The sequence below is a fragment of the Bombus pascuorum genome, chromosome 4, assembly GCF_905332965.1.
Source record: "Bombus pascuorum chromosome 4, iyBomPasc1.1, whole genome shotgun sequence".
NCBI lineage: Eukaryota > Metazoa > Arthropoda > Insecta > Hymenoptera > Apidae > Bombus > Bombus pascuorum.
The window spans coordinates 4,871,258-4,899,200 of NC_083491.1; the positions used below are offsets into that span (position 1 = coordinate 4,871,258).

General features: G+C 41.4%; 1 protein-coding gene and 1 long non-coding RNA gene across 3 annotated transcripts in view; one reads left to right on the forward strand and one right to left on the reverse strand.

The window, feature by feature from the left end:
* Positions 1 to 27,943, reverse strand: part of LOC132906081 (uncharacterized) — a 124,814-nt gene that overhangs the window by 49,733 nt on the left and 47,138 nt on the right. Inside the window, exon 3 of one of the 2 annotated variants that reach the window (XR_009657936.1) lies at positions 23,860 to 23,983. The exons of the other annotated variant lie outside the window; for it this stretch is intronic. This is a non-coding gene — a long non-coding RNA (uncharacterized LOC132906081). The remainder of the gene's footprint in view (positions 1 to 23,859; positions 23,984 to 27,943) is intronic. 2 annotated transcript variants of the gene reach the window in all.
* On the forward strand, positions 5,187 to 13,635 carry LOC132906084 (uncharacterized). Its single transcript, XM_060957951.1, has 4 exons — positions 5,187 to 5,418; positions 10,730 to 10,836; positions 12,211 to 12,553; positions 12,958 to 13,635. Exons 1-4 carry the CDS (start codon positions 5,187 to 5,189, stop codon positions 13,197 to 13,199), a joined length of 924 nt encoding a protein of 307 aa, XP_060813934.1. The 3' UTR covers positions 13,200 to 13,635.

Here is a 27,943-nt window from a genome sequence, read left to right on the forward strand (position 1 = left end):
TTTTATTATTTTATTTCTTTTTATTATTTCATTTAAGCGCAACTGTGTCCTGATAATGTATTATGCCGAATTATACTTTATATAATGAAATAAATAATCTTTTGTCCGTTGATGAAATTACGAATAGAATGTTGAAATGGTTTTCAACCTTAATTTCCTTCGCATAATTATCTCAGCCAATATTTCTTCTATAAAGGATCATTCGAATGAAATCTATCAAACGAATCATATTATGAGAAGAATGTAATAACATACGTGCGATTTTCCAAAATATCGATGGATATATTTAATTATACAAGGTTTCGAATTGATTATTACTGACCGTAACCGTATTATATCGAACAGTGAATTTACATTTGATCCAACTAAGAACTCTAGGAGAGATAAAATAATGGGAACAGTTTGAAGAGATAAGGCTAACGACGATAGCGAAGGTTACAAACTTAATAAGGGATATTCATCTAGATACGAAATTAAAGACGATCTTATCAAGGATTTTGTATACAGAGACTATAAGTATAATAGAGTAATATATGCACGAACATTAATAATTAAGTAGAGGCAACAAAAATGTCGTAAGTTTCGAAAAATTTTTAATTTACTTGATACATGGAAAGCTGTTGAGGGAAATTTCATTAGTATAATATGTAGCCACTTCTAGAGTGGTTCCGTCCGGTTATCAGGTTTTTATACTATTATTTTACCTAAGCGACTTTTAATACAATTATCAATTTATGCCAACAACACAGTTTTAAATTCTCTTTACTTTATAAAACGGTACTCAAAAGGTTTCTCTAACATCGAAACTATTAAAACAATCTACTCATTAGTTAGATCACACTTAGAGTATGCTTCGGTACTGTGATCTCCTATATTTAACAAGAATAAATGATTACTAGAAAGTGGATAACGTAAATTTCTAAGACTCACAGCTAATAAATCGGGTACGAGTATGTTACATTACGATCATAACTATAATCCGATTAGAACAACTTGGAACGAAAACACTGGAAAGTCGTAGGAAGATATTCGATCTATCCTACTTCTATGGGATTATTAAGCGATAAAGCGAATTGTTCCGATCTGCTTAGTGTAATTGGAGTTTATGTACCTTCGAGATATATCAGGCAAAGATTTCTGTTTGATACGTTACATTTTAAAACTAGTCATAAATATCCCATGGATAGAATTATGAAACTAGCTATTTCGTATAGCATAACGATATTTTGTCCTACTTCTGTTTTGATTCTCCAAATTCTTTTAAGCATAAACCTTCAAGTTACGTTACGTAAATGTGAAAGTATTTTTAATTCCCCTTCTCTCTGTATTCTTTTAATTTCTTTTTGCGTCAGACACATCTAATGCCTAACAACGAATGTAACAATAATAATTGCATTATTGAACTATAACCGCGAATAATAATAATAATAAATTGAACAACAGGAATCAAGATATGGATAGGAAGGAAGATATTCGGATCATAGACAGTGAAAAAAGAAAAAAATTATAAATGTTATCAATATCACTATGGTTATAGTAAATATAGTATACACCAGTATAAGAAACAATGGAAGAAAACTACGACGAGAGTAACCATAGCGTTTGTAGCAGTTGGTGCAAAGACAACGAGTATATGCAATAACATAACACAGTCTTGACCATGACCATAACGAAGGAGTTGGTGACAACGGACCGTATTATCACTATGGCTATAGTCAAAGCGATAGTAATTACGGTAAAGGTTATCCTGGTTTCGCAAGTGGCCACCATTATCATCACCATGAGTTAAATCATGATTGCGCTGACCATCATCATGGGTTGGTTGGTGGCAATTAATGGAGCAACTACAATACACGTTACAACTTGTTTCACAATACATTACATAATCTTCATATTTACGGCTAATCAGCGTTCATAACGGAATTCCGCGGGGAATAGCGAGTAATTAATTAAAGGAAGTAACTTCCTGTAAATATAAAATTTGCAAAGTACATTTTTAAAATCCACGTGTACATGCTGTTTACAGGTATGTCGCACAGCGTTAACGTAATAGTCTACGAATGATTTCTGTGACAATTTTACGGAAACTTTCATTAAAGAGAGAGCTGTATGTTACGTAAAATAAAGAAACAAGACTAGTTTACTCGTTGTGGATATGAATTTTGTCATATTTTACTTCTTGCTTACGAATTGCGATTGGACAAAAAGCATTCATTTTGGTATAGAGGTATGCAGTATGGACTTAATAACCTCTATAAATTCAGCGTCAAGATATTTTACTTCGTATCATATTGTAGATACGTATACGAACAGAAATAACGTATTGTCAAAGTTGAGAAACATTCGTTATAATTATTTTCTCTGGAATTATCAAAAAATGTAACGTCTAATATTATATTGTTATTACGGAAATAGTCGAGAAACAAGACTATAGAAGCATCGAAGGTTGGATAATCAAAGATTGATGCCAACGCCTGCCGTGCTTCGTGCAATATCAGTCAGACTTGGGTGATTGATCGGAACATCCGTACCATAGACGGATCGTCTAAAAATCTCCAAGGTTATGACATTACGCGAAGAAAAAGTGAAAAGGAGAGAAGGCGTTTTTTCTGTGTTCGTCCTGACAACCCTTATTTTGTCCTGTATAGTGGAACGAAATTTGTAGTTGATCGAAGCAAATCGATAAATCCGCTTATTACTTTCTCATTTTTGCGATAAGAACAGTCAACGAATAACGAAGCCGAAATGCAGCTGCATCGATGCATTAACCAACGCGTTGATTAATTAAAACGTCGGCTTCGAATAATCGATTTCGCGGAGAAGAGTAGCAAACATATTCCGCGATAATTAAAATCCAACCGATATCGTTGTTAATGCTCTTCTTTTTTGTTACGGTCCAGAGCAGAGACCGTTTCGCATTATTCCATGCTATATTTATTCAACGATAAACTGAGTACAATATTTTAGCAGATTTCACACGAATTCGCGATAAGTTTAATTATATGCAAAATTCTTTCTCTCAGGATGAGTTTTGACTATCCCAGTACCATAATAGATTAATGATCTTCTACCGATATTCCAGCATCTCTTGATCTCTATTATATCGTATCGAGTTGGCTGAACCTATCTGAAGTTTAATTAGACTTTGAATCTCTGCTCATATCGGTTCATGACCGGGTTCCTACGCGATCCAGCTGCGATGTGATCGCAAATTGATTACTTTTTGCCCACCTGATTGTCGTTACCGGTCAACGATAATCGCTAATTAAGGGTTTAACGCAATGATATATGAATCGATAACCCCTTTGTACTCGCGTTCAAATATTCCCGATTACGATGTTTACGAAGGCAGATAAATATACTTTGCATATAGAGACACAAATTAGCGGAAAATACGTTAGAGGGGCTGAACATTTGTGGGAAAAGTCACTTTATTAAAAGGAGATTGTTAAGAGAAAAAATAATTTTAGTGGTAGGTGTAATTGAATGGTGGAAAAGCAAACAGGAAAGCTCTTAAGATTTAATCAGGATCGCTCGATCTCTACGAGGACTGACCTTTCGCTTAGCTTTCCGTCTGCTTGGGCTTTCGAAAAGTGCGCAGCCCCTTCAGGCAGCAGCTGATTGCTTCTGGTCATTACGTTGCGTTCGCTGGATCGTCACCAATCAGAAGTTTAATTAAACGGGAAACTCTGCAGGAACCCTTTGGGCGATACATCACGCGGTTTCGGCGCATAAGAGGGCTGATAACACGAGGAACTAATATTACAACTTGCCTATAATTCGTGCTTCTATATATTAGCTTGGTCATAATTTCCACGGTTTGCGTGTAGGTACGTCATGATTCATTTATAACCAGTACTTTACCGTTTAATCCACCCTGCCAGACATATATGCACGACAGAGATGAAAATAGTCGCTCGAAGGTACCCCTTGATCGATATTTCCTCGCAATATTAATCTGTGAATACACAAAGAGCATTGTTATTTGGAAGATCCTTAAGAGAATTGCTTTGGGCTTACACCCTCAAACTGTTGTCGATATCGTGCTCGGATTTGAACGAGATCGTCGACGCTAATAACACCGTGAAAATTAATCCTAGTTATAGTCTTCGGCATCGTAATCGTGGCAACGATTTATGAAATACTTGGTAAACGTTACACCTCGACAGGCGATGCGGTTAAATACTCCACTTGATTATTATGTGTGTAGATAGATACGTGTTTAAGAGGGAAAACTATTCGTAAGATAGAACGTTTACGTTTCACAAACACGTTATTCGTTAGAAAGAAAAACGGCCGAGTGAATTTCTCACTTTTAATTTCCTGTATTGTTAGAGAATTCGATGGAGGATTAGTTCGAGTATGCAATTAAATCAAACATTTATTGATACTGTTTTGGTAACCCTAGAGGGATTTCGATAGAAACTCGCTGTGTACACGAAATACACATTCACGGGTGACACGTTCGAAGTGCTTTCACGTTGCGTCCTATAGAATTACAAAGGCTTTGATCCCTGACTTCAACATAGTGCTTACTGCTGCTAGTAGGATTACCGCAACCGCTGTGGACGAGCCACTAATAACGAGAGTCGCTCGAATGCATTAAAACTCTGAGATATCGCGCAGTTTGGTCACACTTTGTCGATATATCTCACTGTCCGAGATTGACAAAACCATGACAGTTTAAACGAGTGTTACTCGCCAAATTAATACGACGTAGACGCGAAACGAAAGAAACCGTCGCGTTTCACGTTTAATCAACGCCCAAGGACCGACTCTGGCAAGAAAATCTATCGATATCTCGAGAATAGAAGCTGGATTGCAATCTACTATCGACAAAGCATCCTTCTAATTGCAAATCAGCGATATCTAACGACTTCCTCGCGGGCGTTTCCACTTAATTAAACGTGAAATCGAGAATCTTTCGCTCACCATTGATAGACATTGTTTTTGCTATGGAATAAACAAAAAATTATAATTTTCTGCTAGCGAAAACAAACCCAATTAAGACGGTAGTTTCATCAGACAAGAAAAAGACGATTTATCGTGTTAGAAAAAAAAAAAAATGCAATTTTATCGTTGCGTCATTCTGTCGAAATCTGTACGAGATAAGAGATCGAAGAGCAAGCGCTATTCGCGTCGTTAACGACTCGTGCTGAAAACTTGTTACTCTCGATGAACGCATAATGGCCAATCCACGTCACATGTGTTGTCCAGCTGGTAGCATGGTTCGAGGATTAGTTAGGCGCCAGCAAATTGACATACGTGTGTTCGGTAACGTGTGCACCTCGCCACGAAACGTGCGAACGACATTGTCCGCTGACGAGGAACTCGATTGTGCTCGATCAACAGGTTTAAGATCGCAGCTAGGAGTGAGAGAAAGTGTCGCGCTTGGCTGCGCAACCGTGATAAGTGCAAGTAAATTGGTATCTTGAACTTTGATTTACGCGTCGACGCGACATCTACCTATACACGTTCTCCCTTGACAACTTGTTAACGCGTTAATCTCTGATCGTGACACGTCACATTTGCACCGAGTCGCCGTGCCTCCACCGATGCTTCTCAATCGCGTATTATCACTCGTGCTATCAGAAACCAACGGAAACCAACGGCGGACGTTCCACGGACTGTCATAGATTTCTCTTGCGTGAATATTAGCGGTTGTTTAAATAAAAGCGATTTCACTGTGTTTAAATAACGAAACGATACATCGCATCATCTTGTAATCCACTTGCATAAACTTCGATCTGTCAACGAAAGTGTTTGCAAATGATTTTTAAAACCGTTGAGGATTTATTAACTGGATCGCGACTCTTTCATATAAATAAAATTTCTTTTACTCGTGTTATAGATAGGAACGGTGCCTAATTTATCTTTTTATACGACGTAGCGGTAATTAGGTAGCGGAGAATGAAGATTGATTAACTGTACGCTTAGTAACGTTGTTAGAACCTCGACGTTTTTATATCGTATACCTCGCAAGCATCGGTTGTGTTTTTGTATCGAGTTTTTGGTTGTTTGTTGGCTGCGTTGGCTGCAAGTGATATATTTCGAAAGACAATCGTTGGAAATGCATCGAAAATGCATCGAAAATGCATCGAAAATGCATCGAAAATACATCGAAAATACGTCGGAAATGCCTAGTACCAGTTCGGTATTCTCGACGCGTAATTGCCTTCGAACGTATCTACGGAGAAGGGAATAAGGAGGAATCGTTGGCAGACACCGACCACTTCCGTATTTTAATAATAGAAAGACGGTAGCGTGGATGCAAATGAAACGGTATCCTGGCACATTGGCCCTTAATAGCCCGCATTTTTAACGTTTCATTGCCTTGCTGTGCTTGGCGAGTCACGCTCTGGAAACGCCTGACACAACCGCAATAACGCGAAAAGAATGGCTGGAATTGCGTTTCCTTATCATTACCCGTTTTAACCTTCCTTGGCTAACTGTTTCCCAGAAAAAATGAGTCGGTAAAATTCCGTTTGTCGTACGACTTCGCGAATAGCCGGTCGCGAGAACCAAGCGCTCCGGCTAAATGAGAAATTTTACTAAGAATTTTAATTGAGTCAGCCGACAGCCTGGCCCTTTAACGTTGTTTCGCCTCTGTTACCTTTCACCTTTCTGACTTCTAACAACTATGAAATCTTATACAATCGTTGCTCCTAAATTGAATTTTATCAGTTATACGTACGTAACGTTTCAACGGAATCGACCGAAGAATTCAAAAATACGCACCATGCGCGTAGAAATAAATAATACAGCAAGTCCGATAACGAATAAAATTGATAATAATAAAGTTGATGATATACGTCTTCTTGTTTCGGATTTCATATATCGTGAGAAAGAATTCAAGCATGGTTGCGATATGAAGTCGGTGAAGAAGCTGGAGGCAATAGTACGCTGTCACCGGACCGCGTCGCAACGAGGGAATCTGTTCCTCTCGAACTTGGTGCATTCATTTAATCGTGAAACAGCCGACGGTACCAGTTGTCTCGCGCATCGGCTTGACCTAGATCGGATGTCTACCGCAATTTGCACTCAATGCGCTTTACCGAAGCTTTCCGGAGTATGAAAGCAGAAGAAGTGGCTTCGAAGGAATCCGCCTAGTCATCGTTTCTCTTTCACGTCCTAGGCGCCCTGTCAATTACGCTGTTCATTCGTCCACGAAGGGTTAGAGTCTTAGAATTCCTCTCGATTTCAGAACTCTATCCATTCATCGAACCATTCGAACGAAAATATTTTAGCCAATCCTTCCCCTTTGACATTTATTCCGACGTGTAATTTATATCAGACAGATACCCAAATTATTACAATTTTAGTAGTCGAACTCTTATGTACATAATCTCGTGAATTATTTAAATCGTAGCACCAACATTGTCGTTGTTCTAACTTGCTTTTAACCTCGTGGATTTTAACCCACCATATATATTCCGTAGGAACTTTTAATAAAGAAGGAACATATATTCGTACAAAATTTAAGGATCTGTTCTCGGAGCGATCCACCCAAGATGCTCCGTGCGTTACTAAAATTTTCACGAAATTTCGTGGAAAATCCTCGCGGGGAATGAAACTCGTTTCTTCTGATTAAAAGATTAATCTACAGTCTGCGACACGGTCGAAAGAATTCGAAATAAATAAATGGTGTATTTATTGCATCGGAAGAACGATTACAAGGCGCGATAAAATTTTCTCGTTTAGACAAAAGAACGAGGAAATATTGAAACACCGTTTTTCCATTTAACCACATTTATTTGATCGTATTCTAAATTTTATCACGGTTATGATCCTTTTATCTTCATTCGCATACCATATTATCCTCTAGAATGGATCAAATAAAAAGACCCCGCTTTTAAGATATACGTATAGCGGCAACGTGGCTGATATACATTAGTCCGTTTTTCCGCGTTTCCGCAAGAAATAAAAGCATTTAATATCCTTCCACTCTGAAAACCATCGAAATGGTTGGATATAAACGTTTTCCTTTATCCGTATTCTTCGTTCGCCAAACCTGTTTGTTTCGCTTGGCCAAAACTTATCCTATTTTTTTTTTTTTTTCTTTTTTTCGAGGAACAGGATAAGAAAAAAATATGCTTCAATGATACGAAGCTACCCATCTTTGCTGCAACGATGCATTGTTCATCGCCATCGTACGTTCATCTAGCAATTTCGCGTCAAAGATTTTGTTCCCGAGACGAAACGGCTCGAGCAAGAGAATCCGCGTATCTGTGTCAAAGAGAGATTTTTCTTTGAAGCAGCAAGTTTGGTCTTGTTTTCTTGTCTTTGTTTTTCGAACGAAGCACGTAGAAGCACTTCAATTAGCGTCGATAGGGGCACTTGTATCGGACTGCGAGAATATAATTGTTACGGGCAAAGGATTAATTTGAAGTTAAGATACGTGTTGTAATTGGTCTTCGGCAGTCGAAACGATCCTATATCGAATCGCAAGGAATAACGATGCATAGAGCAAATACGAATAACGCACGGTGTTTGTGTAGACCAAATGATCGTTTGATGCAGAGACGCCAACACCGACCACCTATGTACGTCGCTATAATTGAATATATTTATATTTGCCATGAGGACATTATTGCGCTTGAACGTGTTTTATCCGATGCTTATAATGTTTTTAAATCCGCGCTGACCGAACTGCTTACAAAGCGAATTAATTAGCAGTCGACAATAACGAACAACAAGCACGTTATCGCTTTGTACGTTGTCGTTATATCGTCGGTTCTTATTTGAAGCGTACTCGTTCGTAAAATATTACCATTTATGTTGGCGACGTTAGATGAGAAAAATACTTTTTGCTCGTAAAACCGATGGTTTATGCGTAAAAGTATTCAGCAATTTTTACCGGCAACGAGAAAAGTGTGGAGAGAAAAGATTTCTTTGGAATGCTAGCCAACTTCCGGTTGGCTTCGTTTCGTGAAAGCAGAATCTTTTATGTACTTCACCTGAACGGTCATACGATCTGTACGTCAAGTATCTGGCATCGATCGGTATACCTTGTCGTGTGGAATAACTTGAAATCAACTTGGGTAGTTCTGATAAACGCAAACATCATCTTGCGACGTAACAAAGACGAAATTCTTACTCTGATCTTCCGTTCAGTGACTCAACCTTTGAAGAACGTCCATGAGAATCGAAATACGCTCGAACATAGCATGTTGCTTTCCCGATTTCCGACGAAATCGCAATTCCACTGACGGCTCTCTGTAACTTGTCTAGTCGAGGCAACACACACGATTCGTCAAAGAGACGGCCAAACGTAAATCGTAATGAGACATGGAGAAACCGTGGTTGCTAGCAAACGACAGTGTGGTACTTGACTCGTGTCCTGATATACTTGGAATAAAGCAGTAACGTCACGAACATTAATCGACGCGCATAAACATAATAGAGGATTTTCAATTTGTAAATTGAAAACGGCAGAACTAGGACGGAAAGGAAGAAATTCAATCGTTCAAGTGTAAAAGACCAAACGCTGACAGCGCGGAGCACAGAGGTCTTGCAGTAGAAGTTGTTATTTTTCTGATCAACCGTTCCCTTTTCGATGACGTTGACATTTTCTTATTTTCTCATTGCTTGAAAGTAGCTTCTGTAAACATCCACGGACGAATACGTGTATATCCTTTACACTCGCGTCTCGCTTCTTTTTCGTTTGTCCATGTTTTCCGGTCTACCTGTTAGATGCAGCGAATCTAGGAAATCAAGGCTTTTGATGTTTGACTTCAAACACGTCGCTCGAAGAAGCTCCGCCGAATTATTACTTCCGTTTGATACGTTGCCACTCGTTGCGCTTCACTACGAATAATCGAAGTCGATAATCAAACTGACGCTGATTAGCACCGGTGATCTCGTTTCGAAGTATAGGTCGAGTAAATCGTCGAAGCGTTTGTTAAATAATTCGAGAGCAGCGGATTCGGAAGATTAGCGCAATGGCAGTTTGAGAGACGCGAGCTCATTGTTCGAGCCCGCGAAGGTATTTGGAGCTGGAACAAACAGCCCAATAAAGGAATTAAACTGCGCTATTAAACGAACGAGACAACCAGCTTCTCAAGTAGGGAGGAAAAACTGTCGGAGATCGAGGCATTTAAAGTAGATCCGACGCGATTCAATCCAAGCACCGAATCTCCCAGGGGGTTAAGAATCCAAATAAATCCTGGCTCGAACGGAATAAGCGGATTATTCGACCCTAGTGTCGTCCAGCGACGCGACGCCAGGCTTCGTGCTGACGAAAAGGAAGCCGTTCAGTGGCGTCTTCGAAAATGTAAGGAAGCCACCGTAACCAGGATCGATCGATAATATTAAACGCGAATCTATTAATAATTGGTTACACGTTACTAAAGTCGAAGCGTTATTAGAGCAAAATTGCTATTCACAGGAAGGTAAGATCGGTTGTGCCAATTAGAACACGATTAGTCGGTTGTACGATCGGATGATCCTTACGATCGTCTGATGAAGTTTCTAATACCGATTCAATAGAAAAGAGAAACGTCGTTCCTATCTTGGAGTATAGAAGCAGCGAAGTCGTCAGAAGCTGGTGACAAACAGTTCCGTTACGGCGGTTTCGTACGTGAAAGGTCGCGAAGCGGAGACGAAGAGAGGGCCAGACTGACCATGTTCGAGCGAAATTCACCAACGTGTACGCACGTATCACACACGCACGCGATGTCCAACGTAACTGGCAGATTCACATCTGTTTACGAGCGTCGTGTATAAACAGAATGTGCATTGCCATGGTATAAAAGGCTAGAAAATACGTTGGAAAGCTGCAGTTCTCACTTGACCGCTTTATATACCATGAGATACGAGGGAGACACGAGGATCAAGGTACGGTATCGACGAAGAAATCGAATCGTGAATCGGAGAAAAGCGGGACACGAGAAATCAAGCAGGAGCAAACGATCAGAGACAAGAAAAATACCAGAGCGAGAGAGAGAGAGAGAGAGAGAGAGAGAGAGAGAGAGAGAGAGAGAGAGAGAGAGAGAGGGGTCTAGTCGGAATTTATTTTCGAAAGTACGTGCAAAGGAAAATTTGAGAAAACCGAGCTCGAAAGAGGACGACCTTCTTAGAGATCATTTCGATTCGTCTCATTACTTATAAAAATATACTTAGTTCATATATGAGATACATAGATGAGCATATTTCTCGATAAGAAAAAGTATCGTGCGAGACAAGCGAAGATATTACAAAACACGGTATTATGATTTCGAGAGTCGTATAATCGTGTCGCATATGGGATACCGGACTGGACTGCTTATTATTCCGGGTTTGTGTCGAGTAATTAAAACCAACTGGCATTCTTTATACCGTGATTCTGCTCGTTCGTGTTTGACACGCTTCAACGCTTGTTACAACATTACGAATGAGGTGTAATTGAAATCTGCGAGTAACCGTGTTAAAAATTATATTAGATGGCGTTTTTTGTTTTTGCGTTTCATTTCATTTTTACCTCCGTTTGTTCGATAATCTTATCGATATTTTGCGGCAGAGGATATTCGATAATTTTATTTGTCATGATAAACAAACAAACAAAGCGAAACGCGTACAAACGAAACGAAGAGAATCGAATTTCAATCCACGATGAAACGCGAAACTTTTATTGGCTTGTATAATCGACGAGTCGAGACTGTTTTCGACGCGATAGTCAACGTTTGTGCGTTGACAATCGACGTAGTAATTGAAAATGGGACGTCTCAGATCGACGTTTTCGTCTATCCTCTCTTTTTCGCTCTCTTTGTGCATCTGTCTCTGAGATTCAATTGATCGTTATAAGTGCAGCATGTATTCGATTGCTTTCATCATGGTGCAATCCGCTTTGACACGATTTTATACACAGCTCACAATTAAGGAATCGAATCGTATCTCGTTCCTGGCAATATCGAATTCCTCGCAATCGTACGATTTAAATTCGTTGTCCGCGATTTACCATAGCGACTAGTTTTTCATTTGCAACGCGATCAATATCTTCGAATTAGTTCAATCTGCGACGCGTAAATAGTCATACGAAAATTGTAAAAAAATAAAAGAGATCGATGGCAGAATGACGTACCAATGCCGTGGTCGCTGAGAAATCGACCCGTTAAACGTCACCTTTTCCCACGTCGATCACGCGTAAATCTTCCAACGACTGATGTACCAGATCCGATCGAAGAAAAACGTCAGGTTACAAGGTACTTTCGAAGGTGACTTTTTGTGCCACAGGTCAGTATCGCCTTGACCATCACGTTGGCGCTCGGCCATCGATCACGAGCCGGCGTGATATCCCTGGAAGCGGAGGCTTTGCACGGACAACAGGATCCAGTGCAGCACAGTTCACTGGCCAACTCGTATCTGCAGTTTCACGGGCCCGTCGAGGGGCCAGTGTTTGAGGTGAAAGTACCGTACGCGGAGAATCACGAGGACAGCTCGAACAATTTGCACGGACACGAGCAACAGGAACACGGTTACGAGTTTGACTATGTCGCGCATCCGAAGTACGAGTTCTCGTACGGCGTCGAGGATCATCAGACTGGCGATTTCCATGCTCAGAAAGAAACACGAGATGGTGAGAGAGAGAGAGAGAGAGAGAGAAAGAAGCAATTGTTCGAGATTCCATATTCCTTTTTTCATCTTCTTCGTGAGCGAGTTTGTTCATGCGAGTTTTGACACGAAAACTCAAACACGATTAATAGAAGCGGAGGTAATTCGATCGCGAGAGTAATTTTCTCGTACATGCGTCATGAATATGTGGGAAGGATACGAATACCGGATAAATAAGTAAGGAGGACAGGCTCCGCGCGGTTTGGCTCGCGATCTCTACTGTATCCGCGCGGTCGAGTTATTCCTCGGCGTTGTTATGCTAATAGAGTTATTTCAGGCGAAATTTCTCTGGCATTCAATTACGTTTCGTTACAAGTTCAACAATTGGTTTCGCGGTTTCCGTTCATCCGCGGCCGTTCCTTTCCGCAGGAAGCAGCGTGTCCGGCCAGTACAGCGTGAAGGAACCAGGTGGTAGCATTCGAGTGGTCAGCTACCGCGCCGACAAGGATGGATTTCGCGCCGTGGTGCACACTTCCGGCAAGAACGACCACTCGGCTGATATCTACGTAGGTCAAGGCCAGCTTCGAGTTCACGATCACCAAACTGCGGCGCAACAGGAACAAGACGTCCAAGATTACGTCGCCTCGTACACCACCAACGAGGGATATTGATCCTTTCGTGATCGATCGATCGTTTATCGTTTTGTACCTGTTTGTTACGCTTCGTTGTTTCATATTTTCACTGTACCAAAGGCTTTCATCGTTGATTATCATCCTGGAGATTGCCATGGAGAACGTTTATATTGTAAATATAGAACATTCCTTTTAATAAAACACCACCGTATCAGAGTGGAACGGTTTGAAACCAACTCTCTTCGCGTTTAATCCGCGCGTCACGGTATGCTCCATCAGCCATCACTTATCCTGACGTAAAATACAAGATGTCAAATGGATAAAGCGTTACGTAATTATTTGCGATCGAAAGGAAGGATAGTCGTCACGAAAGGAGGTCGATCGTCGATGAGGCGCAACTCGGCTACACCCGAGCACAGTCATACGCGGCACGTCGTTAAGGCGCGTCTCGTCTGATCAATTTGATACCAACGGAACGTCGTTATCGCGAGTGGATAAAGACAAAAGGAGAAAAGGAGCGAAATGGGGCGAGGGTGGTAGGACGGCCTGAGCGAATAACAGCGGAGAAGATAAAAGGAAGGCTCGTCCGCGCGCTAACAATGCCTCGAATGCATGCCGACAGAGGCAGAGGAGAGTGGAAACAAAAAGAACAGCGAACAGGCCGGCGAGTAGATAAGGGCTGGTAAGAGGCCGGTGCCGCGCTATGTCACCTTCTCTCGCGACCATGTTACATCGTTAAATCGCTAACGATCGAATTAACTCCGAACTTTTGCGATCAGTGAAATATTTGGCACGGACGTCGAGTCAAGTCGAAGACGCGAAAGAATCAAATCTTCGCGCGTAATCGCCCGGATGACGTTAGAGTCGCGTTAACAACCGCACAGACAGCCGTATGGATTACGAGATAAATTGGATAATTCGGTAACGTGGTTGTTTCTTGCGGAACTAGGCAGCTACTAATTACCCACGCTATCGTCGTAGCGCGATCATCCGATGAGCCGCTGCCGGTGATCGAACATCGTCACACGATTTCGCTACGATGGCGCGCAAAATACCAACTTCCTTTAACGTTGCATCGTGTTAACAAATTGCGGGAGTGGGAACGGAGAAGGGGAGACGCTCGCGTGTCGCTCCTTCGCAGCACCGATGCGGTTAATGAAGTGTCGATGTACTACGGAGCTCTCTCTTGCTCAACGGCAAACGTTATCTCCGGACCGAAAACTACGACGTCGTTCGCTCGCTTTGTTAGAGTCCGATTATTGCCTTAGATTCGAGCAAACTTCAGGACAATATATCGTAATTTTAACAAGACCCAGATCCCAATGATCGGTTGAAAATTGTGGTTCCTGATCGACGGCAGTTTGGATCTGCTTTGATGAAATCGCTCGATCTAGGAGTTTGGACAAATTTTGATTCGTACCGCGTTGTCTACATCCGATTGGTAATGCTACATTGTAAATTACCATTTCTAGCCGACAAATCAATTTGACGCGATAAAGCAAGAAAGAAGAGGGTTCGAACTAGAGTAAATTTGCTAACTTTCCGCTATGAAGCTAGTGTAAATTTGCTAACTTTTCACCAAAATCAACGAAACGGATCGACGTAAATCTCTATAATTTTTGAAAAGTGAATATATGTACTTACATAGTATTCCCACACCGTGTATGTAAGTAGATAGTTCCGAATTTCCTCTCCGACGGTATCCGGTTATCGACGATAATCGTTATCCTGGAATACATCTGCCGACTAAGTTCTGGTAGATTCCAATTGAAACATCGTGTAACGTTTGTACGATTCGACATATATATATGTATCGAGAATTTTTCAAACCACGACACACGTGGAGTCGTTCTGTTGCAGAGTTCATTATTCCGTGTCATTGTTCCGAATAAAATTCGTGGCTGGTCGAATCGATAATCGTGCACACCAGTCGCGTGAAGCGCTTTCATGTTTGCAGAACCTCGATTAACGTAAGGCTCGTTTTTTTTTCACGTGGTTCGCTAGCAAACTAACGAAAACAATGTGCGATCTGTTGAGTATCTTGAATTTACATTCGCGAACGAGATTACGCAGGGCGACAATGGCGAATTCACGGTGATTTTCGGCGATAACGGTGCCAATATTCCAACGTAAATATTCGCCATGGCAAAACATGGTCGTCTCATGTTTCCGTAATAAATTTGACGACGCGCCACGGTGTGTTTAATCGCAGAGGAGGAATGTGGGTCAGCAGGAAGGCGATGCGACTGCCTGAAAAATCGTATAAATATATTATTCATAACCTTTCCATTGGCTCGGTTTATATGCTCACTGATCGAACCATGAAGTTAATCGAGAAACATTGTGAGCCCTGTGCGACATACATTGCGTATGTTCTAGATTGTCCGCTACCAGAAAATAATTAATAAGAAAATCAAGTATTACTACGACTACTGACGACCGATAATTCTGGTATATTCATCGCGGAGAACTCAACGAATACACGACTCTGCAATTTATTACTACATTTGTATACATTTAGTAAATATGTTAGCTTGCCAAATGGTCGGTTACTGTTCCATTTGTTTAACGTTCGGCGAAATAAATAAATAATCTTTTACATTGTGAGAGTAGGTATACATTCGATTCTCTCTTTCAGATAATTTAACGCGTTTTAGAGAAAACTTACAATCCTATTTTTACATGATCTAGTTTAAATTAACACGACTCAAACTGTCACTCTTAACAAAAATTCTATTTGAATTGAACTCTTTGTACTCGAAGCTTTTTTTTATACTCCAATTTTAAATTATACTTTTCTGGAATCTAGTTATCGGCTGTCTCTTTTTCCTTTTATTTTATTCTCTATTTTTGAATCAATTATATACAATCTGATCTACGTAATTTTGCAAGTGATAAATAAAAGATTAAATAAATACCAAACTAAGATCTTGATATAATACGTTTCGTAATTCGAAAGTGGCTTGATAATTGTACCGGGTTTTCACCTTTAAATCCAATCTTCTGTTTCTTTCACGTGCAGTGTATTTTCCTTACACGGTTCTCCGTGCACGATATTTTAGAGTATTTCGCGTGAAAACAGAACCAAGTGCACGAATGGTTTTTCCATTACGCGAACGAATATTCTCATTTTCGATCGATCGATGCTCTAGAATTACCAGCGAGAAAGAAAATTGAAATAAGGTGACACGCGAGTCGATGGCTCGTAACCGAAGCCGAGGTTAGAGGGCAAGCGGAACGCCGCGATGTGGACACCGGTCTCCCATTTCGACGCTACAATTATAATGAATCAGCCAGCAAATGGACAGCGCGGTAGGAACGCGAGCGGGTAATCAATAGGTTTGCCATTGGAAGCATAGAATGGCGGGACGGTCGTACGGCTGAGTGGTGTATTTCAATCGACCGGAAACGTTAGGAAGCCGTGGTCTGTGGCAATTTTGCGTTTCGTCCACCGTGCCCGCCGGTGACACTGTTAATTTGTTAACTGTTAATTTGTTCGGGCCGCAGCCAATCACATTTCGTCGAAGTGGTTGCAAAAACTTTGGCTCGCTGTAACGGTCGGTCTTTGTCATTCGGTACGATAACGGCAATTATTTTTGGCCGGCTTGTTTCTGCTTCGTTTGCTTGACCAGTGACGAATGAATTTACTGTTAGCGACGCGATTGCCTTCTGCACTACTATGCCGCAGAAGTAACACGTTAATTCCACTGCTATCGCGTGCGACTAGTTACGTTTAGTTCCGGAGTTTGTTCGAAAGTAAGTACCGTTTGCATTGCTGATATTGCATCGGAATGCACGGAACTGGATTGTGTACCTACCACGAATCAGGGTTCGGTAACAACGAGCTTTGCAAAAACACGCTGTCGAAACGGAATAGGATGAATTTTACTCACAATTTCACGGTATTATTCGCTTTGAACCAGCATCTCCGTTTCCGGGTGCAAGTTGCATACATTTTTAAAGCGAAGTCTCAAAGGCAAGCAGCTTGTTGTTTTTTGTTCACTAGAAAATATTGAAGCGTACGAAGTAGCTGCGGGTTGTAATTAAAGGAAAAGAAGCGCAAAACAGCAAAAACAACGAAGACGACAGCGTGATGTCGCTTCTCTCTGTCAAAATGAGAATAATGATGAATGTAGCCCGCAGTCACATCGAAAAGAACATAGCTCTGGCGACTAATCGCAACTTTCTCTCACGACAGAAAAGACACCAAAGAGGATGGATTTCAAATGTCAGACGCTGAAAGCATCCCTCCTTCGCTGGATCCAACCCAGAGGGCAACAACGTCGTCAATCTTTCGAGCTCTGCCTACTAAGCTCCTTATAATGGAAGACGAATGTTATTTTTGGAACTGACGATCGAATACGTTGATATGACTATGCTATTTGACAAATGTTGAGTGCAGGCACCGATCTTGATTGTAAGTTTAAAAAATAGGTAAAAGGAAAGAAGTAAGTGTTGTACCTACGGTTCGTAGCATGTGCTATAATCACCAGTCAAATACGTAATTCCTGAGGCACACGTAACCCAATAGTGTGCAGTAGGATCGACTTTGGAGCACCCATGGAATTTATTTATGAAAAATGCATATGCGCCGACAACGAGAGCACCGCAACCGAGTGTCGATGCAATAATATATTGTATACCGTATACCTTCCACTGGGGAACGAACACTGTGGAAGGAAAACGATGAGAGAGCAACCAGAAAGAACTGGCGAGCAAAAAAGATAGAGAAGGAAAAAGGGATCACGGTATGACCTATATTTGGCCTACGGGTCGCAGGGTAGAGCTATTGATTCAGTTCGCTCTTAAACACAGCCTCCGTTTCATTTCGTTCCAACTCTTTTGCTATTTCGCGATTACCGTTCTCTTTGCCACTCTTCCTCTCTCTCTCTCTCTCTTTCTTCATTCTCCTCAAGTTTATTTATTAAACGGCTTGTTGCGGCAATGTCGTACGTCGTGTATTTTCTTCGACATCGACGATGTCGGTACGTATACAGTTGTTGGTTTGGGCAGTCTAGTAAAAAGTAAAGCGATACGGAAGACAAAACCAATGAAAAATCTCTCGGTTTTAAACGAGGTGCCGTTTAAACACCTTGCGATCGTCATGTTCTTAACTGGCTGAAACTGTACGAATTTAGTCGGCAACTTGGCAAACAGCACAAGTACTGTTTATAGTCATTAAAAGGCAGTGGTGATAAAAAGGTTAGTCTTTAGAACTATATATTATTTCGTAAAATAACGGGCTTTCGCCTTTTACGTTTTTCTCGTTTTATGTGACTAACATACATAGGAATTGTAACGAATCATTTAAGACTCTTATACCGAACGAATGTCAGAATGGTAAACACTTTGACCGTACTTTTCGCATTTCAAATTATATCGTTGAAATGATTCCACTGCATTTCATTTAGTTAAACTTAGAAACTCCTCGGTGCGGCATTATTCTCGCTTCGTGTTAACGTTAATGAATATTTTGAACGTAGCTTAAATTACTTGGAAACTTGAAAATCAAATTCGTGAATAACACAATATATAGTTTTCCTCCTTTGCTTGCGACATAGAAAACGATGTCCGGCCTCGAAGTTAAGGAGCAATTGTCAAATAAATCCAAGAAAATCACTTGACGTCCCCTTGTATCCTTGGTGGATTATTGAAGGATTTGGCAGCGAGCATAGCTGAACATGGCGCGTGACGACGCATATTCATCGACATTTCTATCGCTTTCTGTCCTTTACTTCTCACCGCTTTCTTTCATCTAATCTTCCTGCGTCGTCTTATGACCAGTTTTTACGTTTCTCTATCGAGAGCCGCCCCAGAGTTTGTTTTTGGACACGCGTCGAGTTGCGAACACTTGTTGTTGAGAGGGCACCCTTGCGAAACTTTTTCTTCGGATATTTTACGGTCGAACACTTTCTCTTCACGTAAAGGAAACTAAAAGTAAGGTTCAATGCCTGGAGGGCGGAACGACGACTGACTGGAAATTTGTTCATGCCTAGGAATAATTTTCCTCTTTAGAAACACCCCTAGACAGAACTTAAATTCTTAACTTCTTTTAGCAAGTAACGCTACAACGTATATGGTGATGTATCAATTTCATAGAAATTTATATTTAGATATTAAATATTGTTGTTTTTAATTCGATATAAATTGACAATCATAGATATCGAATTTCAGAGACTGGTCCGCGTATATTCGAGCCAATTCGATTCGAGTCAAGTTTGTTTATCCAGCAATGTCGAAAACAAGCTAATATCTCACGTTCTCGACTAATGAAACAAAAAATAACAAGTGTGTTTGCGCTTCGTTAAAACAACATAACGTAGAAAATGCTATAATGCTCGAGCGGGATCGCGCTAGTGTATCGTCGTTACAAAGGATAACCGGTGAAGAGGATACACGGTGCACATGAGTACGAGTATACGGTGCACAGAGCGACGAAGCAACGCACGAATGCGTCGAGAAAATTGGGAATCGTTATTGTTGCGAATAACGCAACATCTCACGTTCGCGGAATCGGACTGAAAATAATAGTCGCAGAAAGAAAAACCGAAATCGGTAACGCGGCGTGCAGTATTCGTCTTTTCGACTTGGAAATCGGCCAACTTCTGTCTGGTCTAGATAGGTGAGCTAGCGAAGTATTCTCCTTTTTCCAGGAGCAATTGAATTTTTATATCTGCCGAGTGAGAAGTCAGCCGGTAAAAAATGTCGAATGACTCTGAAAGCGGAGTAGGGATAGAAGGTATAAGACGGAACGGAGACGCGTCATGCGTCTTGCACGCTTGACGTTTACGACAAAGATTTCTCTTCTTTTCTCTGCTTTTCTCTCGCCTTACTCGTATTCGCTGGTAACTACCTCGGCGGTCTGCGTAAAAGAAACAAAGATGGAAATATATTATAATAAAATCGGGAAGCGTAAAGTAGAAAGAGTCATAACGGGTAAAGAGGTTGGTTTCTCTTGTTTGCGTTTGCTTAATTAATTTCGCCTGTCTCGAGTATTTTTCATCGTATAAACAATTCACCGACCAAAGACTATTTACCGAACAGAAAAATGCGTCTTCCGGTGAGAAACTGCGAGTATTCGATGATAAAACGTGGGACGTACAATGAATTTTGAAAAGGAAACGAGCACAGAAGCGACAATGTTAAAAGGTTGGTAGAATGGGACGTATTAGTGGAGTGTAAAAGTAACACCTGTCTGATAAAGAAGTGATCATTTGAAAAAGAATCTCGCGTCCCCTTTTTTCTTCGCTCATTCAGTTTTCATTCTTTTTCGCTTTACATTCGCCTTGCTTACCTAGTCGTATATTTTCCTGGAACAAGCGAACAATTATTGCGCGAAAGTCCATTTATCAAAGCGTCTCCGCACTTGGAGTTATTACGGGAAAAATTTCGCTGCTTTAACCACGTATTACAATGTTTTTCGACACCTTACTTTTTATACTTGTACGGTCGGACGTATCTCAGCGTTTTCTCGTATTTGCACCGATTAACAATTCGATAACCCTTCAGAAGATGTAATTGAGTTTACGGTACGGTCAATCGATTTTATTCGCCACAAGATGCAAGGCATCCTGAGAAACGCGACACTCGAACAACAATTTAAAAAAGAAGCATTCAAGCTTGATAGCTCGCTACTAGATTCGAGGGTTCTTTTCTTGAAATAAATGTTGTTCGCATCGAAAATCTCGGCGAAGTGCTGGCGCAAAGGAATTAAATCTCTCGTTTTACTTTCTTTAAACACGAAATCAGGTTCGAATCTGATGGTACGAAAGATCGAAGCGGCTCTCCACGATCCGACCGTCGCGTTGGTTGCATGAATTATTAATAGAGAGCGGCGCGTTTATTGCGGCAACAAAACCGGCTTAATTCTCCTCCTAGAGATGCGTCAAGTGGCGCGAAAATCCATGCAGCCCAGTGTGTTTTATAGTCCCGTCTCAGCGTAACTTTATCTTCACACTTACGTGCCGTAAAGCGGCAAGTCTTTGAGTTTGCGGCTGTGGCCAAAGTTTCTCTCGGAGTAAATAAATTAGAAACTCGCTAACGCACGACCAACAGATGCTTCTGCAGTTAAGTACCTGATGGCTCGGCTGATAATAGCACGAATGCTCGATCGTATCTGCTCGCAAATGAACTGTGCCTGCTCCGCGGGTACTCGATTGATCGCCGCGGTTAATAGGCGATCGTCGAGTTACGGTCATCCTTTGTCGAGAGACACGACGATTAATCGACGGCAACAACTTCTACCAGATTTCTAGCCGCGATACTATTTATTGGTCGGAATAGAAATATACGGGAGACAGTCGTATCGCGTATTGTAACGTTTCGCGATTGCGGCGTTACGAAGTCAACACGCTTCCCTAGTTGGCCGTACTGTTTCAGCGGTGAAACCGCGAATAAAGGCAGAAGACCGAAAGCGGTCCCATAGACGAGCTCCGATCCGATATCGCGAATCCCTCGGCGAATATAGACGAGACGATGGTGTACATAGATTCGCACAGGGAGAAATGTATGCTGGTACAAGGATGAGGATTCCTACACGTTACATCGTGCCGCTCGTGTACACACGAACGCGCCTCTCAAACATACTGCTTGGCATTGTATTCAGCCGCATGCGGTGGAAGATTTGCGGAATTTCTAATCCGACAAACTAGTCGCTGGTATGGTTGACAGTAGTTTGAGCGATCCGGCAGGTTCACTGTGTCTCATTAGGGGACGTACACAACATCGACCAAGTTGAAGTAGGGAGACGAAACCAGCGACAGACACAAATTGGACCGTTCTGTATTGGGAATTGAAACCTCGTGCCGCACAACAAAGCCAATTTTGTCGCCAGGAAAGGCGCGACTGCGAAGGAATGATAAAAAGGGCGAAAGGGCTTGCGCAATTCATTCCCGGAATAGAGGTCGAAGAGGGAAAGGAAGTCGAAAGGGGAAAACGAAACGAGTACGACGTTGTTTCGCTTAGAGTTATGGCTGTCTGTCGTCTTCGCAACATCGCGTGATAAGTTAGAATCAAAAATTAATTTTCCTCGTGATCCGATCAAAAGTTTTACCGCGATCAGCAGTGGGGCGTCGACTTTATAAATTCGCCATCTTTAAGGGGAAAGTTCGTGCACACAGAGCGAAGTTAAATAACCCGAAAGCACCATATAGAATCGATCGTATTGCAATTAATGCAGCGAAGTTCCTGCGCAATACGAATAACAATAACGCGGACAACGACGAAATAAGCACGGTGTAGGTCGGCGATACGATCGTCGATTTTGTAAAGCAAGCATCCCCTTGAAAAGTTATTCGCGAGTATACGCCTTTCGCTGACTTCCCTTTACTTTATCTCGAAACGATTGCCGGTTGGTCGGCAATTAATCGACAATTACACGAGTCCGTACAACGATACTCGATTCTGCATGCTTAAAGTAAATTCGAAAAGTAAAAGCAGCGGAACGCGAAGGAATGGCTCGTACGATATAATTTACGAAACGGGACAGCTTCCTCCCAGCGCGGACCGAATCGCGAATAAGATCGACCGACGCGCTTCCCATTTCGAAATCCGAAATTCCCGGAAATTCTTACGCGTTCGCGTTACATTACGGGATTGAATCGTTCTTTGACCGCCTTTTCAAATGCTGCGCGTAGTTCGTTCATAAATTGTCTGTTCGACTGGCAAAGTACTATTGCGTACCGACCATTATTTTACGACGTTCCTATCTGTAATTTGACCGACCACAATTAATTATTCGATTTAAAGTGGTATCTGTTTCGCGATCTAGCCGTACAAAATTACTACCTCGAGCGTTCGTTTCCCCTGTAGAATTCGTTTTCGAAACGAGCCGGACGCTTATGTAATTCCGTGTCGGCCATCACGGAAACGAAGTTAAATCTTTCTTTCCCGAGCGGTTTGCATCTCGGGCTATATTACGAGATAACGATCGCACGCCGTTTATTACACGGCCAGTGGCATTGCAAAATATCAGACTACGTGAAATATGGCACGCAATTGTTGTTCTCCGATAAGCAGGAATTAATTTGCCATGAAACATACTCGACGAACGAAAGACCAGAAATTTATCGAATCAATAATCGCGTCCGCGACGAGCTGCTTGATTTATAGTCGATTAATACTATCGTTTGCTCGATACGTGCTATTATCTTGAGTAAATAATTAGAAACATACGGCCACGATGCATTTTGTAGAGGCTTGGCATGCTTCTGTAATTTTAACTGCGATAAAAATAGATTATACGACATATGCAGACGCGATCACGCGAACGCGTATTTCGTAGCTATCCCGGGGGATAACGCCTCGTCGAAGTCGATGCATACCGCTCGAAACTTTCTCAACACGTTTTAATTATCCCAACTAATTCTATTTCGGGCTATTTCAGGTTATAAGTAGTATTAGCGTACGATGTACGATGCGATAGAGACGCGTCGGAACGAGCGGTGTCGAAACGACGTGAAGAATTTTCAAGGTGTTGGGGAAATTCGAGCGATTCGAAAGTTTACATAACCCTTTGTCGGATGTTCGGTTTGCGGAGGAAAACCAGGTTATACGGCGACACCGACGGGGCGTCGAACCACCCGATCGGTCAGAATATAAAGCACACTGGACGATAATAATTTGGCGCGGTACCAAAGTTGGGGATTCTGTTAGCCGGCCCGTACTGTCATCGTGGAAAAAATACGGTCACCAAACATACGAGGAAATCCGAACGTCGCGCCAGCCGCTATTCACCGCAACTTCCAACTCCGTGTTTTCGCACTGAAGGTTGGATTTTTGTTCCCTCGTCCCTCCTTTCTTGAACGTCCGTGAATCGGCTTGTCCTGTCGAATAAAGACCACGGTACTATCGTTGCAACAAAAAATGGGACGCAAGTGCATCCTGTCCGACTATTAGCAGATTTTTCATTTTTCCAAGCTTTCGCGGCCAAAGGATCGGACGTGTTAAGCTTCCGAATAATTAATAAATTTGCCAAAATAAATATTTGATATGTAATGAAACGGTTGAATGTACGTATGATCGAAGTAGAAAAGGATGGTTAGTGGAGCGGAGAACGGAGGAAAATCCGCGTAATCCTCGTAAGGATTGAAATAGTATGTATAGCTGCTCCCCATAGGGATGGAGGAGGACATTGGTTTACGGAAACGGATTTTCGTTATCGGCATAACGGCCCGGAATTCGACCTGCAGGGTTATCTTATTCGAGCTTGCCGAAGCCTCCAACTCTTGCGTTTCCATATCGCATAAAATGCGAGAGCATTACTTGGTTGGAATCCCGGGTAATAGACAGTAACGAAGATCAGTGGAACATTAACGGTGACTGGCAAAATATTTGAGGGTTTTCACGAGCGAAAACTGTACGCGGTACTCGATATCTTTCAAATAAAATCTTTGCCACGATATATTCGTTTCGAAGTATGACACACGCACTCTGTGTATATTTTTTTGTAGAAACGTTTAGTACACGATATTTAAAAGCGATCACTTTCCGTTTGTTAGGAGAAAAAAAAATTATTTAAAATTCACGCAAATATATCATTTTTATACGATAATATTGCTTCATAGGAAAATATGGGTATACGTATAACGATAATCGTACTGTAACGTAAACAAATCCTGGGAAACATTCGCGATCAATAAAGTATTAATCTGCACGATGTAAAATGACTTTTGCAATTTTTTCTTTTTTTTATTTCGCTCGCAGCACTCTGCAAATTTCATACGAGCGGCATCGTTCGATTTGTCGCGTTATTTTTCCCAATGCCGGTCTTATTTTTTCGTTTCACGCAGGACCAGATGCACGGTTTTAAACTGTTATAAAAATCCGCGTATTTCGCTTGTCATGACGCACGCATGCATATCTCGTGGTTACGAATGGGAATGTGAACATGCAAATATGGATCACAAATATCGAAGCATACCAACGCCAGTATTTAAATTTTACCTGACAATATTCGACATACCGTTACTAACTTTTTATATGGCGAATACATTAGCTGACATTTAAAGTGAAATTACTGGGCTATTACAGAAAGAGCAGCTTTCGAGCTAACGTGGAGGCTCAGTACTCATAAAAGCTACTACGTTCGATACTATAAAATGCGAATATATACCTAACAAAAGAATATTGGAACGAAAATTATGATCGCCGCGCAAGCTTCGTAAAACGTGCGCAGCTTTACCACGGCGTGTGACACGCTTATTCATGGCATTGCATAAACTGTATACGTTCGTAGCCGTAAAGAATGCGTCTAGTTCTACCGTAATCTACGGCAACGTTTCTCGTCGTTGCGAACAACTTTTCTGCCGGGCGGAAATGAAATCATGGCCTATTATGCGCATGGTAAAATACTCTTTCGTATTCACAACTGTTTCCTCGCTTTCAATTACTCTGTCCCGTAGTATAAAACGTTTCGCGTTTCAAAGGGAAACAAATTGCACGACGATGATCGCAACATCCGTGGCCAGTAGCATCAGAGATTTATACAACGTGTAGCTTCCTTCCTCGCCTCGAAACTTGTCTCGATTTCCGCGAACAAACATCTTTAATTTTCTTTTGCTAATGACGAAAAAGCGGAGAAACGGATCAACACGGTTTATCTTGGTCCGTGCGAAAAGTTTGACATTTTTGCTCGAGTTGTCGGCAGCTTGATCTAAAGTCTGAGATAATATCGGTCGAGCTTCAAGGTGAAATTGGACTCTCGGGGTATGCCGGAGTAGATTCCAACGAACCGTCGCGGCATGATGGCACGCCCGCAATGTCTAATCAGTGCCAACTCAATTTCCTGGCGCGTCTATTGTCACTTGATTCCAGGCGCGTCTCATTGCCCTTTGTATGCGTGCGTGTGGTGGCGCCCTTTGTTAACGATGCACTCGAAACGCCTCGAATCGTTGGGCGCATACGTTGAAAGTTTTAAAATTTTGTAATCGCTGAAAAATGAAGTTTTACAAGAACTTGCAGACTTGTTCCTTCGTCTCGAATGTATCTCGATAAATCTCGAGTTCCTTCGCATGATCGATTTCTCTGATCTCGAATAGTTCGAATTTCTCGAGAGCTATTCGAACTATCGATTTCCAAGGAACCATGTGTTTGAGATCCTTAAAAAGTTTCGAGTTTTTGCACACAGTTTGACATTCGCTAAAAAGTCGATCGATCTTTCCCAAGACGCAATCTCTCTTTCACGAGTCTCTTGCTGAATTCGAAAAACGTCTTGGTAGACGTTCAAACTTGCACTGAAAAGGATCAAATGTTTATTAATATCTCTTTGCGCGCGCGGCTACCTATCCGCTTCTCCAAACTAAGTTTTCCTAGTCATCTTACGCCTAGCTCTTTGGGGTTTCAAGAATGCACGAAGTTCGTAGCGAATGCATGAACTTGCGTCAAGTACCGTATTCATTTAGACCGTTAAGCTGATGAATTCACGGATAGTCGAGATTCTTGGACACGTGCTTCCGATTTATTCATGTACATGTTACGTGACGAGTAAAAGTTTTTGATTATGTATTGGAACGTCGTTTGTTCGCTGAATCGACTAAATTAGCCATTGATTTGTATTTCACTTCGATATGATGTATCTATAAATAGTAGATAATAATAGTAGTAGTAATAATAGTAATAATAGTAGATAAATAATAAATAAAAGTTTCTTTCGTTTTATGAGGAAATAATAAACGAACAACGCTTTTTGTTTTATATTATTTCGTCGAATTACGTACGACCCATTTTGTTCTGTTGATATAAACTCCGCGACATTTCACAGACTTGGTTTCACGTTTGTATGAAGGTGCACTGTTGTAAAAAAACACGTTTGCAAAAGAAATACACTTTTCGGACAACCTAATATTTGAATTTTCACAGAAATATTTGCCAATTCAGTTTTATTTTCCCGTGATACACGTATTTCCGAGATAACAATTAATGATAGCGTATCGGCTCTTTAATCGAGCTCGTTAACTGGTTTTTCCTTGAAAATTATATTTGGTGGAGATGAGAGGACTCGCGAGATGGTCGCGTACTTTCTACCGAAAAACGTATTCAGCAGGTCGTACAATGGCAATATTTCTTTTTAATGCAACGTTGATAGCGAACCATCCCGATTATCCCTTTTCTTCTCGGATTAATGCCACTGTTCTTTACTCTCTAACGTTTGATTACTCCAGATTCAATTTCATGGGAAGACTGTCATAATATTTAATCGGTTCCGACTCAATTTCCCGGCTATGTGTCTATTATCGGGTAATTTTAACAGGGTCCGTGCGTCTTCCACGCGAGCGCTTCTAGCTATGAAGCGTTGCGTGAGTACAGACAGTCGAGGGTGAGTTTGCTCTGCTACCGCTGAAGGGACATCGACTATCCGGGATAACTTGGTCGTTTCTAGCCCCTGAGTGTCTTGAGCAAGCGTTACAATGCCACCCGATATCTTCGAAAAGCTGTCCGAAGGCCGCAGAAAAGGGTCGCTGGATTACGCGTGTCATCGGTTATTTATGATTTCCGGGAGGAATACTTCCTTCTGCCTTGTTCGAATGGATCTCACAAGCCGCAGGTCCTTCTTTTTTATCAAATTTGAAATCTCAGTCGGACTACCGTCGAATAACAATAAAAGTATCATTGGTTTTTTTATGTATGACGTAAGATTCGAAGAAGCTTCTCAATTTCGAAGGAGGAACACTGGAATTATAAGTAATGTAAAACTTCTCAATTTTCTCTGAAATTCTTTCTCGAAATAAAATGCCATAGTTTGAGTTTCCAAACATATTTTTTTATCCGCAGCTTGTTGATATGGA